At 41.7% G+C, this 13,878-nt stretch overlaps 1 protein-coding gene across 1 annotated transcript in view; it reads left to right on the top strand.

The window, feature by feature from the left end:
• Positions 1-12,441, top strand: part of LOC103280544 (uncharacterized) — a 36,427-nt gene extending 23,986 nt beyond the window's left edge. The window contains exons 6-13 of the mRNA XM_062962380.1: positions 142-285; positions 3,268-3,345; positions 3,536-3,632; positions 4,087-4,178; positions 5,605-5,686; positions 7,446-7,551; positions 8,832-8,952; positions 10,397-12,441. Coding sequence (XP_062818450.1) covers positions 142-285; positions 3,268-3,345; positions 3,536-3,632; positions 4,087-4,178; positions 5,605-5,686; positions 7,446-7,551; positions 8,832-8,952; positions 10,397-11,310 — 1,634 coding nt within the window. The 3' untranslated portion in view covers positions 11,311-12,441. The remainder of the gene's footprint in view (positions 1-141; positions 286-3,267; positions 3,346-3,535; positions 3,633-4,086; positions 4,179-5,604; positions 5,687-7,445; positions 7,552-8,831; positions 8,953-10,396) is intronic.
• The last annotated feature ends 1,437 nt before the right edge of the window (positions 12,442-13,878 follow it).

Below are 13,878 nucleotides of genomic sequence, written 5' to 3'. Positions count from 1 at the left end.
CTAGAGGGCCGAAGTTTGCCTATGCCTGGCCTAGGCCTGAATACAATCTTTAGGCCCAACCAAAGTAGATCCAGGAATGCAATGACATTTACATATGTGTTGATTCACAACATTTCCTTTCTTGTGCTTTCTTGGTTTTAGGTATTGTCCCCAAGTCTCTCTTGGGAAAAGTGCAAGCTGCATTTTCTGACCTGGATGGAAAGAGACAGCCTTCATCTGAATCTGAAGGACAGAAAGAGAGCGAAGGGGAAGTAAGGCGGAGGCGGCGGAGGCGCAGTGTGAGCAGTGAGTGCAACCGAGGACACTCAGACTATCTAAGTCCAAATTATGGAATTTGGATTCTTCCAAAATGTTCTTGATCCAAACTTATTTCTGGACTTCCTGATTCCTTGATCTGATGTGTTATGAAAGGATGGGACTCAGTCACATCCTACACAGGCTTGCAGTCTGCATCAAGGACTTAGATAGGCAGATGAGTTGCCACTTCATCACATTGAACCAGGTCAAGTGTTTGATAGAGTAGACTTATCATTGAGTTCAGTCATTTTGAAATCAAATGGATGATTTTCCTACCTTCATCACACTGTTAAATCTATCAATTTTATTCAGTTGTACTCAGTAGTCTTCAGTTGATTTGCCATCACACAGAGATTTGGCCCCGTCCACTGTTCCTCCTTGTGGTCTTCGTTGAACAAAAACCTCATCCCTTTGAAATTTATGGTGGACATTGCATGCAATGAGTTGGAGAGATGTAGGTTTTTCCCACTTCTTTACAGCTTTAGAATTAAAGACACACTACTTTGGGGCCCTGGTGGCGAAGTGCGTTAAAGCACTGAGCTGGAGACCGAAAGGTCCCAGGTTCAAACCCCGGGAGCGTCGGGAGCGGCTGCTGTTAGCTCCAGCTCCTGCCAACCTAGCAGTTCGAAAACATGCCAATGTGAGTAGATCAATAGGTACCGCTCCAGCGGGAAGGTAACGGCGCTCCATGCAGTCATGCCAGCCACATGACCTTGGAGGTGTCTACGGACAACGCCGGCTCTTCGGCTTAGAAATGGAGATGAGCACCAACCCCAGAGTCAGACATGACTGGACTTAAAGTCAGGGGAAACCTTTACCTTTACCTACTTTGGGGTATTAAGTGTTGAGTCCATAAAATAGTAAGAATATATTAGAATATGCTGCCTTGGAATGTGCTGGAAATTCTTTCTTTGGATGGACACTTTTATTATATACTAGCTTGGGTACCTGGATATCTGAAAAGGGTATATTTTGTTTTGGGATGTTTGGTAATGTCAGTTTGGTAATTTGTAATTCTATTTATTAGGGGGAAAAAACCCAGTCTTTCCTTTTGTTATTTATGACTGCTCCCATTAGAAAATGCATAAGGGTGTGGGTGAACTACAACTTCCAAAATCATGGGTCAATCACCCACAAATCCCATCAGTATTCAAAGTTAGTCACATTGGGTCTATGTGCCAAGTTTAGTCCAGATCCAAACGTTGGCTGGATTCAGTGCTCTCTGGATGTGGGAGAACTATAACTCTCATAAATCAAGGTCAATTCCCCCCAAACCCCTGCATTATGTTGTGTTGGTCATGGGGTTTTCTGTGCCTAGTTTGGTCTCTGTCCAATGTCGGTGGTGGTCACAGTATTTCTGGGTGCAGGTGAACTACAACTCCCAATAAACCAAAATCAATCCCCCCCCCCCCAAAAAAAAACCTCTTCAGTATATTTAGCTGGTCAGGGGGCTTCTCTATGCTAAGCTTAGCCCAGGTTGGTAATTCGTAAGGGTCTCAGTGTTCTGTTAAGGTCAGATCCAAAGCAAGTGTAAGTACTGCAAATCCCATCATCCATGGTCCATCTGTGATCAAGAAGGCAGTATGGAGTTGGACTGGGGAGGACCCATTAAAGGAGCAACTGGAGGCAACCCCCCTCCCCCCCTTTTACTTAGAGGAGCATAATAATAATAATAATAATAATAATAATAATAATAATAATAATAATAATTTTATTTTGTACCCCGCCACCAGCATACAGTGGTATCAAATACAAAAACACACAAATAAATTTAAAAGGCATTAAAAATCACAATCATTATAAAACACATGAAAAACACAACAGTAAAAACATAAAATGAGCTGGGAAAAGTGCACTGAGTGGAACTTGTAAACAAGAAGGAAGTTAAGGTGCTACAAAGTCATGGGAAGAGCCTTTCCACAAATTGCATAAATGTATCCTTTAAAACAGGGGTCCCCAAACTTTTTAAACAGGGGGCCAGTTCATGAGTCTTCGGACCGTTGGAGGGCCGGACTATAGTGGGCCGAGCAATACTAATAATAATGAATAATAATAATAACAATAATAACAACAACAATAAAAAGAGGGTTGGAAGAGACCCATTGGGCCATTGAGTCCAATCCCCTTCTGCCTTTGTGCACCGAAAGCACAAGCAAAGCACCCCTGACAGATGGCCACCCAACCTCAATGTTAATAATAATAATAATAATAATGAGGGTTGTAAAAGAAGAAGAGACCCCTTAGGTCATTTAGCCCAACCCCCTTCTGCCCTTGTGCCGTGGGGGCCGGATAAATGGCTTCGATGGGCCGCATCCGGCCCCCGGGCCTTAGTTTGGGGACCCCTGCTTTAAAACCTGGGAGCACCACATTACAGAATTGGCCATTTTGCCCATCTACATCTGGATCATTCCCCCAAAATCCACTTTCCAACCAGCTCTGAAAATGTATGAAAAGATAGCTGTTCCGAACACTTTAGATAGAGAAAGAGTGCTTTACCCTATACTTGAACCCAACATCTTGTGATGAACACAGCTACCACTTCTGAAGTGGAAGACTCTGTCGAATTTAGTAAATGAGATGAAGTAGTTGGTTGGCTGGAAAAAGCCCGTTCTTCATTGATATCTCTGACTTCCTGTTTTCTCCTCCTGTTATCACCTTTTTGTTAGATTGATAGTGACTTTCAATTAAGAAATGGACATTAGAGAAATACACGGCCAGATAATTAAGCTCCACCTGAATTGTGTAGGATCTCAGGCTTTGTTTTTCCGGAACCAATTGCAACGAGTGGCAAATCCATTGTAGAGCTGTCCAAGGTGCTGAAGCTGTTTTGGAGACTGTTCAGCCTCTTTGGAGAGCTCCGTACTTGGGATTGGGGTGTCAAACTTGGAATGGTTCACTATTCAACAGGTATGGGTGCCATCAATTTCCACTATTCAGGACTCTAAGATGTCCTTCTGTTACTACTTTCAGACTTTGTAACTGAGACCCTGAGCAAATTCAAGACAAGCCGATCTCTTTATGCTGCTCCTTGCCAAGAGATTAAAACAGGTGAGTAGAAAGCTAGTGTCAGAAGTCATGATCGAGTTGTTTCGTTAAGTATTTGGGGGGGTGGGCAGGATAATAAAAAATGAATGTAAACATTATGTACAGTGCAGTGAACACTGACAATAAAGTACACAAAAAATGAATTTTCCCTGGCTTGATCTGTGGTTGCCTTGAAACTATCCTTTTATCACAGGCTCCTCGACTGACAGTACTCTGAGAATGTCTTTTAATTCCAAGCGGAAAGCTTCTGAAGATGTTGCCTGGGCTGCTGAACTTTCAGTCAAGAAGAGGTAGAGATTCCTGTATATTATAGTAGGCTTTTTAATTTATTTATTTTCTGTCTTACCTTTCTTCCAGTGAGATTTAGATCACATATTTGGCTCCTACCACTTATGTGTTCTGATCCAGACAGCACAACACATTGGTTTGTCTAAATCAGGCATGGGCAAACTTCGGCCCTCCATGTGTTTTGGACTACAACTCCCACAATTCCTAACAGCCTCAGGCCCCTTCCTTTTCCTCCTCAGCCGCTTAAGCGGCTGAGGAGGAAAAGGAAAGGGCCTGAGGCTGTTAGGAATTGTGGGAGTTGTAGTCCAAAACTCATGGAGGGCCAAAGTTTGCCCATGGCTGGGCTAAATGGAACTGCTTGTGTTGGTTATGTAATGGGATTCACAAGGGATCCTGGAACAAAACCCCAGCAAATACCAAAGGCTGACTGTTACTGAATCAATTATTTCATTGCAGGAGATCGGGCTTGGATTCACTCAGCTTTGATACCTTTGTGGATGAAGCCGGGGACCCATGTATTCAACCAATGTATTGGGGTTCTGTGCAAGGTGATTGTTTTTATTCCCAGCTGAAAGCATACTACCGTTTTACATTTTTTTTGTCTGCTTATTGTTTGCTTTTTATCTTGTTTGTTTGCGGCCGGCCTTTAGCACACAGGTTAAACCAGCAGCTGTATTAAATCTTGTCAATCAAGAGGTTGACAGTTCAAAGCCCAGGTCAGGGTGAGCTCCTGAACTTTAGCCCAGCTTCTGCCTACCTAGCGGTTCGAAAGCAAAATGTGAGTAGATAAAAAAAAGCGGGGAGGTATTAAGGCACCCATAAGGAAATGCCAGGAAAAATGCCAGAGATTCGATCAAAAAGAAGGAAGTTTACAAACAAAGCTCCTTGGCAGGGAGATGGAGCAACAGCACCTCTATATGTACAATTGTTTGTCTTTCAGTGTATAAAACGACATTAATGTTTGCCGCATATGTATGATCCGCCCTAAGTCCTCTTTGGGGTGAGAAGCGTGGAATATAAGTACTGTAAATAGATTTATAAATACATAGACTCACAAAGCTGAGACCCAAAGTGCATCATGAGATTAAAAACAGGTGCTAATAATAATAATAATAATAATAATAATAATAATAATAATAATAATGTATTTATTTATTTACAGTATTTATATTCCGCCCTTCTCACCCCGAAGGGGACTCAGGGCGGATCACATTATACACACATAGGGCAAACGTTCAATGCCCATCAAACAGAGACAGAGACAGACAGACAGACACAGAGGCAATTTAACCTTCTCCTGAGGGGATGTTCGATTCTGGCCACAGGGGGGAGCAGCTGCTTCATCATCCACTCTGATGGCACTTCCTCATTCCAAGTCATAAATTAGTTAAACTTGCCTCCCCACTTTTATAAGTGGTACCTTATTTCCTACTTAATAGATGCAACTATCTTTCGGGTTGCTAGGTCAGCAACGAGCAGGGGCTATTTTTTATTTTTAATTGATGGGTGCCCACCCCGCCACGGGCTGGCCTCGAACTCATGACCTCATGGTCAGAGTGATTTATTGCAGCAGGCTGCTCAATATTTATTTATTTATTTTTAACCCACCCGCTCTCCCCAAAGGGACTAAGGGTGGCTTCCAAACATAAAGCATAAAATTGGCAAATATTCAATGCCATTACACCAACATTAATACGAGAAGTGATCATGATTAAACTAAACTTATTCATAATGCCAAGCACAGTTAGGTTAAAAGCGATTAAAAGTACAGTAATTAAAAACTGTTGTTTTGGAAATCAATCATTCCAATTCTGTTTAAGAATCTAGCAATCACTGTAGTATCATCTGATAATGGTTTGCTAGTCCATTTGGAATTGCTCCTAGGGTACCTATCACTGCTGGAACCATATTGATTTTCTTTTTGTAAAGTGATTGAATCTTAATTTGTAGTTTTATTATCTGTCACTGACACAGGAAAAGAGGCACTCAGCCCACCAAGCTCAACTGTACAAATTCAAAGAAAACGGAGCGGCAGCAAGAAAAAACACACTCAGAGGTACAGTGCATATGAAATGGGTTTCTCTATGGGATTGCGGAGGAAGGGGCTTTGTGGGGAAGATGAAAATGGGAAGATGTCGTATTCAAGATATCTTACCTATCATACAGTGTAGACTTTGGGAATATAGGATTTGAATTCACTCTCATTGATGTAAACCCACTGGGTAGCCTTGGTCAAGTCACATTTTCTCAATTTCAGAGGGATATCTGCTAGAAGTAATCTTATTTATTATTATTTATTTACTTTATTTCTACCCCACTCTTCTCACCCTTAAGGGGACTCAGCAGTTTGCAAGTTTTGGCAAAAATTCAATGCCACAATTATACAATAAACACAAGACATCATTAAAATCAATAAACATATAAATTACAATTCACACCAGTTAAAACATGTAACCAAAACACCAATCCTGAAATCGTCATCCTGATTTTTTCCTGTGTCGGGTCTGTGAGGGTCTATTGCCCTTTAATTTCTACTTGCCAAAGGCCTACTTCCACAGCAAGGATTTAAGTTTTTTTGTGAAAGATCAGGAGGGAGGAGGCTGATCTGATGTCACTGGGGAGGGAGTCCCACAGCCGAGGGGCCACCACCGAGAAGACCCTTCTCTTGACACACCAATCATGCTTGTGAAGGAGATTCCCCTGTAGATCTTAATGCTCAAACTGGCTCATTGTCCATTCCTGGAAGGTGTAGGACCCAAGAAATAGGCTCACACCGCTGGTCGCAATGGAAAACTTTATTGAATCCGCCTTGCCAAGATGACTGCAAAAGCTTTTACTGACCCTCTTCCGCTTTTCCCTTCAGTATATGGGGTTGTTGCCTCCCCCCTCCTCCTTCTCCATCCACACCTCCCTTTCCTTTGGCCCTTTCCCACGTTTGAAGACCAGACCCTGTCATAAATCAGCCTATCCCGCCAAATGGTCTCCTTCCTCTGTCCTCTTGTAGTCAGGTTGCGAAAAGACCAGCTTTGATGATGCTGTTCTTTGTTGCACCCTGACACTCATAGAGATACGTTCCGGCAGGTAAGCTGGATCGGAGCCATTTAGCACTTTATAGGCTAAACCAGCACTTTGAATTGTGCTCGGTAGCAGATTGGCAGCCAGTGGAGCTGATGTAACAGGGGAGTTGTATGCTCCCTGTACACCGTTCCGATGAGCAACCTGGCTGCCGCTCGTTGGACTACTTGAAGCTTCTGAACAGTCTTCAAAGGCAACCCCATATAGAGCGCATTGCAGTAGTCTATTCAAGATGTAATGAAAGTGTGGACTACCGTAGCCAAGTCTGACTTTCCAAGGTACAGGTGCAACTGGTGCACAAGTTTTAATTATGCGAAAACTCCTCTGGTCAATGCCGAAACCTGTGGTTCCAGGCTCAGCGAGGAATCCAGGAGAACTCCCAAGCTGCGAACCTGTGACTTCAGAGGGAGTGTAACTGAAATGGCAGACAAAGGTTTGAGGAAATGAGACAAAGGGAGTTCTGGTGGCTGTAAAAAAAAAAAGAAGTTTATTCTCAGTGGCCAGAGAGAATAAGCAATATAGACCCTCCTGTCTCCAGGAAAAAAGGGTACAAGACAAAGAAACACAGATCCTTATATACTATTTTGGCTTTCCTCTATCTACTCAGCCTATCAGCTGTTAGAAATGGTGGGAGTTGAAGTCCAAAACACCTGGAGGGCCCAAGTTTGCCCATGCCTGGTATACAATGTAACCTGGGCAAAAGTGCTGGAACCACTTCCCAGTTTTCCCTTGTCTTTCAGAAAACATCCTGTTCAGACTTCCCCTAGCTCCTCCCCAACCTCTTTTGAGCGAAAGGACACAGGACGCAAATCCTTACGCATCTTCTCCCGCCAGAGTAAAGATCTGGTAAGTTATTTGTTGGATGGCAGGGCAAGGTGAAAAGCCGTTGCATCTAGAATCTCTTACTAAGAGTGTGTGAATAGGAAAAACAAAGAAAAACGGGGAAAGGACTTAAGGGAAAAGCAGCTCCTGCCAGCATTTTAAGAAAAGGCTTAGATTTACCTCTTTGGCAAACAAAATTAAAATAATAAGAACAGTGAATGCTGATGAAAATAAAATTCATCCCTGGCTGCATTTTGGAAGAAATCTTCAAGTGATCTCTTACTTATGGATGGCTTAACTTAGTAAAAGGTAAAGGTTTCCCCTGACGTTAAGTCCAGTCGTGACTGACTCTGGGTTGGTGCTCATCTCCATTTCTAAGCCGAAGAGCCGGCGTTGTCCATAGAAATGTCCAGGTCATGTGGCCAGCATGACTGCATGGAGTGCCGTTGCCTTCCCACCGGAGCGGTACCTATTGATCTACTCACATTTGCATGTTTTCGAACTGCTAGATTGGCAGAAGCTGGGGCTAACAGCGGGCACTCATTCCGCTCCCGGGATTTGAACTTGGGACCTTTTGGTCCGCAAGTTCAGCAGCTCAGCGCTTTAACGCACTGTGCCACCAGGAGCCCCTATGGATTAACTTACCTGGTTTCATTTCACATGTTCATGTTAATTTTGAAAAAAAAAAAAGCTCTTCACTATTTGCGATGTACACACCTATCTCTATTCTTTACATGTTATTTTTTCTCTAGTATCAAATATTCTCTTTTGTTAGCTGAGGAATATATATTATCTGGTTATGATCTCTGCACATTCCACTCCAACCAGCAGAAGGCAGCAAATGGTTATTTATTTATCATGTCAGAAGTGAAACAAGGGTACAGTTATAATGTATTTAAAAATACAAGCAAAGTTAAAAATGTGGCATTATCATAAATGTCCTTGGATCAGTAACTGGCCACCTGGAGTGCCTCTGGTGTTGCTATAAGAAGGTCCTCCATTGTGCATGTGGCAGTGCTCAGACTGCATTGTAGTCAGTGGTCTGTGGCTAGCTCTTCTCCACACTCGCATGTAGTGGATACCACTTTGTAGCCCCATTTCTTAAGGTTGGCTCTGCAACTTGTGGTGCCAGAGCACAGTCTGTTAGCGCCTTCTAAGTCACCCAATCTTCTGTGCACCCAGAAGGGAATCTCCACCTGCCTCTAGAAGGACAGATTTTACTGAGCGGATGTGGAACCTGAATTCCTTATTATTTACTCCTATTTTTAAAACTCACCTGGAAACTTCCTTCCACTTCTGCTAAGGCAGGAGAACCAAGCAGCTGGCTTCTGGTGAAGAAGATGGTCCCAGAGACTATTGAAAGTCCCACGTCCCAAGAGAAATGGGCCCAGCTGCAGTCATACAGGCTCAGAGAAAGTGCAACAGGTAAGGCCGTTTCACATAACCTGCTGTTTCCCCGAACATGCAGGTTTTCAGGGTTTTTAATATTTAAATGACAAAGGAGAAGCTCAGCGGGTGTGGAATGATCTCAGAACTTCTCCTAGCTGCATCATGAGAGGTAACTATAGGAATCATAATATAGTTCTTTTTTAAAAAAATATAGTTTTTATTGAAACTTTGTTAATACATGAAAGTGATATGGGGGCTGTAAACTAAAGGAAAAGTTAGTGAGGGAAAATTGGGGGTGAGGGAAGATGGAGTGGTAAGGGGAAAATACATAATAATAATAATAATAATAATAATAATAATAATAATAATAATAATAATAATAAATAAAATGGGATAAGGATAAAGGGGGGAGGGTGGATATGGGTTGAGGGGAAGGAGTACTGGCTATATAGCCAGGGGGAAGTTACCTATGCTCTGGGGATTGGGGGGTAGAGTGGCTTCCGTTCTTCTCTTCCAATATGATTTCTTCTGTCTTCATTCATATTCTTTTTTTAGATAATCTTCAAAATCAGTCCAGTTTGTTTTTTTCATGGCCTTGCCGGAATTGTCCTTTAACCAAAAGGTTAAATTGTCCATATCTCTTATTTCAATGATTTTATTTATCCACTGATCTTTAGTGGGGGTTTCTTCTGATTTCCAATATTTCGCCAAAAGCATCCTAGCAGCCGTTATAAAATAAGTGAAGAGTTTATCTTTATTTGTCTCAATTTTAACATCATGATCATACAACCCTAACAGGAGGAGTTCCGGTTTTAGAATCATATTTAATTTAAGAATCTTATTACATTCTGTATGTATCATTTTCCAATACTTTTCAATTTTTTTACAGCTCCACCACATATGAAAATAGGAGCCTACTTGATCCTTACACTTCCAGCATCTGTTACTGGTATTTTTGTACATTAGGCCCAGTTTTTTCGGTGTTAAATACCACCTATGTATTAATTTTAACCAGTTCTCCTTTAGATCTGACGCATATCATCATCATCATCATCTTCATTTAATTACCTCGCCCTCCATCCACGATGCTCTAGGCGATTTACAAGATAAAATTGTAAAGGATAAAAATACATACATACAAATATTGATAAAATTAACATAGATTAAACATAGATGCATATGTGTATCTAATTTTCCTATTCCAGATTGATTCCCATTCTTCTATATTTATTGGTCTCCCTATATTTTTTGCCAATTGTATCATTGAATTTGTAATTCATAATATAGTTCTTTATTGGTTTTGCACCATCTTTTCATATCTATTGATTTATGCCCGTTTTGGATCCTGGTGTCAAAAGAAACAATTAATAACTGTTTGTAATAAATAATTAGTTAATAAATGATACCTCCTGGAATAATAATAATCACAGCAGCTTCTGCAATAATTAGCTGCTGATTACTTATTTATTTGTATATTTAGGCTTTCCAAGACAGTTGGCCAAAGGAAGCAATTGCCCCGCTATCTCTATAAAACCGGAGACTCCACCTGTTGCTGTGAAATGCAAAAACTGTAAGGTGCCAAGCCCAGGCGTTGATTATGTCATGTCTGGATGCCAAGAGATGGGTTTGGATGACGGGTTTGAAAAAAGAGGGGTATTGGACAAGGCTGGCTATTTGGTAAGGAAGACCCAGCCGTTGGCTCCTCCAGCCAAGCAAGACAAACCTATCCGTCGATCGATAAGTTGGTCTGAAGGTCTGTCAATGAACATTCCCACCGAAGAAACAGATTTCTCTCCAGACGAAATTCCTCTGAAACCTGGACAACATGAAGCCTTCCCATTTGACCTACCCGACGCAGCTCAACTCGATATGGAAGTCTTAGTGGCTGGCGTGAGGCAGCTGGGCATCTCTGCTGTGTGTGTAACACCGGTGGAGAGCTGTGATCCTGGCTGCCCAGAGAATGGGCCTCGCGATCCACTTACCTCCACACCAAACCTGTGTGATAGCCGTATCCCTCTTGCTGAAGGCCTCTGCCAAATCAAAGAGGTGCCCAAAAGCCGGCTCAAGTGCCTGACCCTCAATTTTCAAGCCAGTGAGACATCCAAAGTTCCCAAACGTAAAGGTGGGCGCCGATTTGGTCGCTCGATTAGCCATGAAAGTGGCTTGCCCTTGCAGGCTGAACAAGAGGCGCCCACAGGGCAGAGTAGCCATGCCAAGAAGGGGGCCTCTGTTCAGTCTCCCAGAAGCCCCTTGCAGTCCTTCAAGGCTTATGGGAGGCAATTTTTTATAAGCCGCAAACATATCATGATGTCTTTTGCTGGGCTTCGAGGCAAAAAGGAGGCGCCATGCCCCCGGGGCACTGAAGGGCCAACTGTGGCCACACCAGAACTATAACTAGGAATATCTGTGAGAAGGAAAACAATCAAAGGTAAATAAAATAAGATTGTAATAATGGTCTCCCAGACTCTGCCCTTGGGTGATCGTTGTCAATAATTTAAAAAACCAGATGTGTAGGAAAACCTGCCCCAATGTACTCAGCCTTTTTGCCTGCTGGGAGTAGAGTTCTATTTCTGGCTGCTATTACAGGTGGAACGTTTAATTTGCACAGTCCAACTTCATTGCATTTCTTTGTAGCTTTTTGGCACAATTTCAAGTAGCTCAAATTTATAAGGGGGTTAGGTTTCTGGAAAGAAAAGTGCTGGTAACAGCTATTCTGTCCCTTAAGATGAGACTGATGTTGGTTTTGGTCTCCTAGCCTTCGCATAGTCCATTCTGTTGCCCTTAAATCCACCTTAAGTCCATCCTCTCTTTTTCCTGCCATTTCACCTTGTGCTCGTGCACAACATCAGTGTCTTCTAGCAAACCATATTTTGATTATAGATGTTTAAAAATGATGTGTTTAGTCATCCTTCTGTCATCCTGCCCTCCATCCAAATAAGCTACCTCTACTGGCCTTGAATGACCAGGCCTGTGTATTTTTGTTTTGAAATATTTGAATTATTGTCCTCAATATTATTATTTTGCCATTGGGTATATGATTTACAGCCAGCAGAGCCTGAATATGAGAAGATGTTTGGCTTCTCAAACCTGTTTTGGACTTGAGGTTTATAGCAAAAGTAAAAGGGAATATAGTTTGGCTATCAACTGTTGTGACATGTATTCTACCCCAAATTACGGTGGTCACGAAAGGGATACTAAGACACAAATATAAATTGATATATTATGCATATGACAGAATAATTTTTCTCAAACTTGGTGTTCTCTATATGTGTTGCACCACAATGAATGCAAGCTATTGTCCAATAAAACTGATGGACACCAGCAGGTGGGAAAAAATGGATCATTCCTGTTTGGTCTGGATGATGTTTGTATGCACCTCATTTCTTCAATCCTCCTTTAGAAAGATGTCAAGTGCCCTGTCGTTTCTAATATACCCCATAATGATTTTATAATGATTGTTGTGTTTGCCTCTCATGTGCCTTTTCTTAATCTTATCACAAAATAATTAAAAGCAAGAAATATCAAGTGATTGGTCTTCTCTTAAACAACAGATCACAGAACATACATATGCTGCAAATATTCAATGCCAGTTATACACAGACAAGACAGACAATTTTACATAGATACAGTAGAGTCTCACTTATCCAAGCCTCGCTTATCCAAGTTTCTGGATTATCCAAGCCATTTTTGTAGTCAATGTTTTCAATATATCATGATATTTTGGTGCTAAATTCATAAATACAGTAATTACTACATAATATTACTGCATATTGAACTGCTTTTTCTGTCAAATTTGTTGTCAAACATGATGTTTTGGTGCTTAATTTGTAAAATCATAACCTAATTTGATGTTTAATAGGCTTTTCCTTAATCCCTCCTTATTATCCAAGATATTCGCTTATCCAAGCTTCTGCCGGCCCATTTAGCTTGGATAAGTGAGACTCTACTGTAGAAGTATATATATGCTTTTCCCATTTTTGGCATCTTGGAGGCTTGTACTCGATTCTGGCAAGGGGGGGGGGTGGAGGGGAAATGCTGCTGCTCCATCTCCCTACCAAAGAGCTTTGTTAGTAAACTTTCCTCCTTGATTAAATTGCCAGAATTTTCTGACATTTCCTTACAAGAGCCTTAAAATACTTCCCCACTTTTAAGCCTATTTATCGACTCACATTTTGCTTTCAAACCGCTATGTAGGCGGAAGCTAGGCTAAACGCCAGGAGCTCACCCTGACCCAGGTTTCGAATTGTCAACCTTTGATTGACAAGATTTACTGCAGCTGGTGGTTTAAGCTGCTGTGCTAAAGCCCAGCCCACTGTACTAAAGCCCAGCCCTCATTTACATTGCTGTAGGTATATATACCGTATTTTAAAATATTTTAAATATTCATTTTTCTTTTAATTGTCCTACACTGTTTCATTAGTCTTTTGTTCAGGGCCAGTATGGTTAACAAAAGGAAAATGTGCATGTGGAGGGGACATTGCTGAGATGTTTTGTTCCCTGGGAGGCATCAGCAGACAGGCATCAGACCTCAAATCAAGGTACTGTAAATTACTTTGTCCTTGGAAATACAGCAATTCTCCACTTGTTATTGTTGTGGGCCTTCAAGTTGTTTCTGAGTTATGGTGTTTTCTGAGGCTGAGAGTGTGTGGTCACTGAGTGGATCTCCATGGCTTAGTGGAAAATCGGACCCTGGTCTCTACAGTGGTAGTTCAATACTCAAACCACTATGCTACACTGGCTTAATAATAGTTATGGCTTACAACAATAAACATATACAACATCGAGTTTCTATAAGTTTTCTGAACTGTATGGCCACATCTATGACAGGCATCCTCAGAGGTTGTGAGGTCTGTTGGAAACTAGGCAAGTGGTGTTTATATATCTGTGAAATGTCCTGGGTGGGAGAAAAATCTCTTGTCTGTTTTGAGGCAAGTGTGAATGTTGCAATTTGCCACCTTGATT

The sequence above is a fragment of the Anolis carolinensis genome, unplaced genomic scaffold (genome assembly GCF_035594765.1).
Source record: "Anolis carolinensis isolate JA03-04 unplaced genomic scaffold, rAnoCar3.1.pri scaffold_10, whole genome shotgun sequence".
NCBI classification, from domain to species: domain Eukaryota; kingdom Metazoa; phylum Chordata; class Lepidosauria; order Squamata; family Dactyloidae; genus Anolis; species Anolis carolinensis.
The sequence above is the reverse complement of the archived record's forward strand: the minus strand, read 5'-3'. Positions and strand labels throughout refer to the sequence as shown.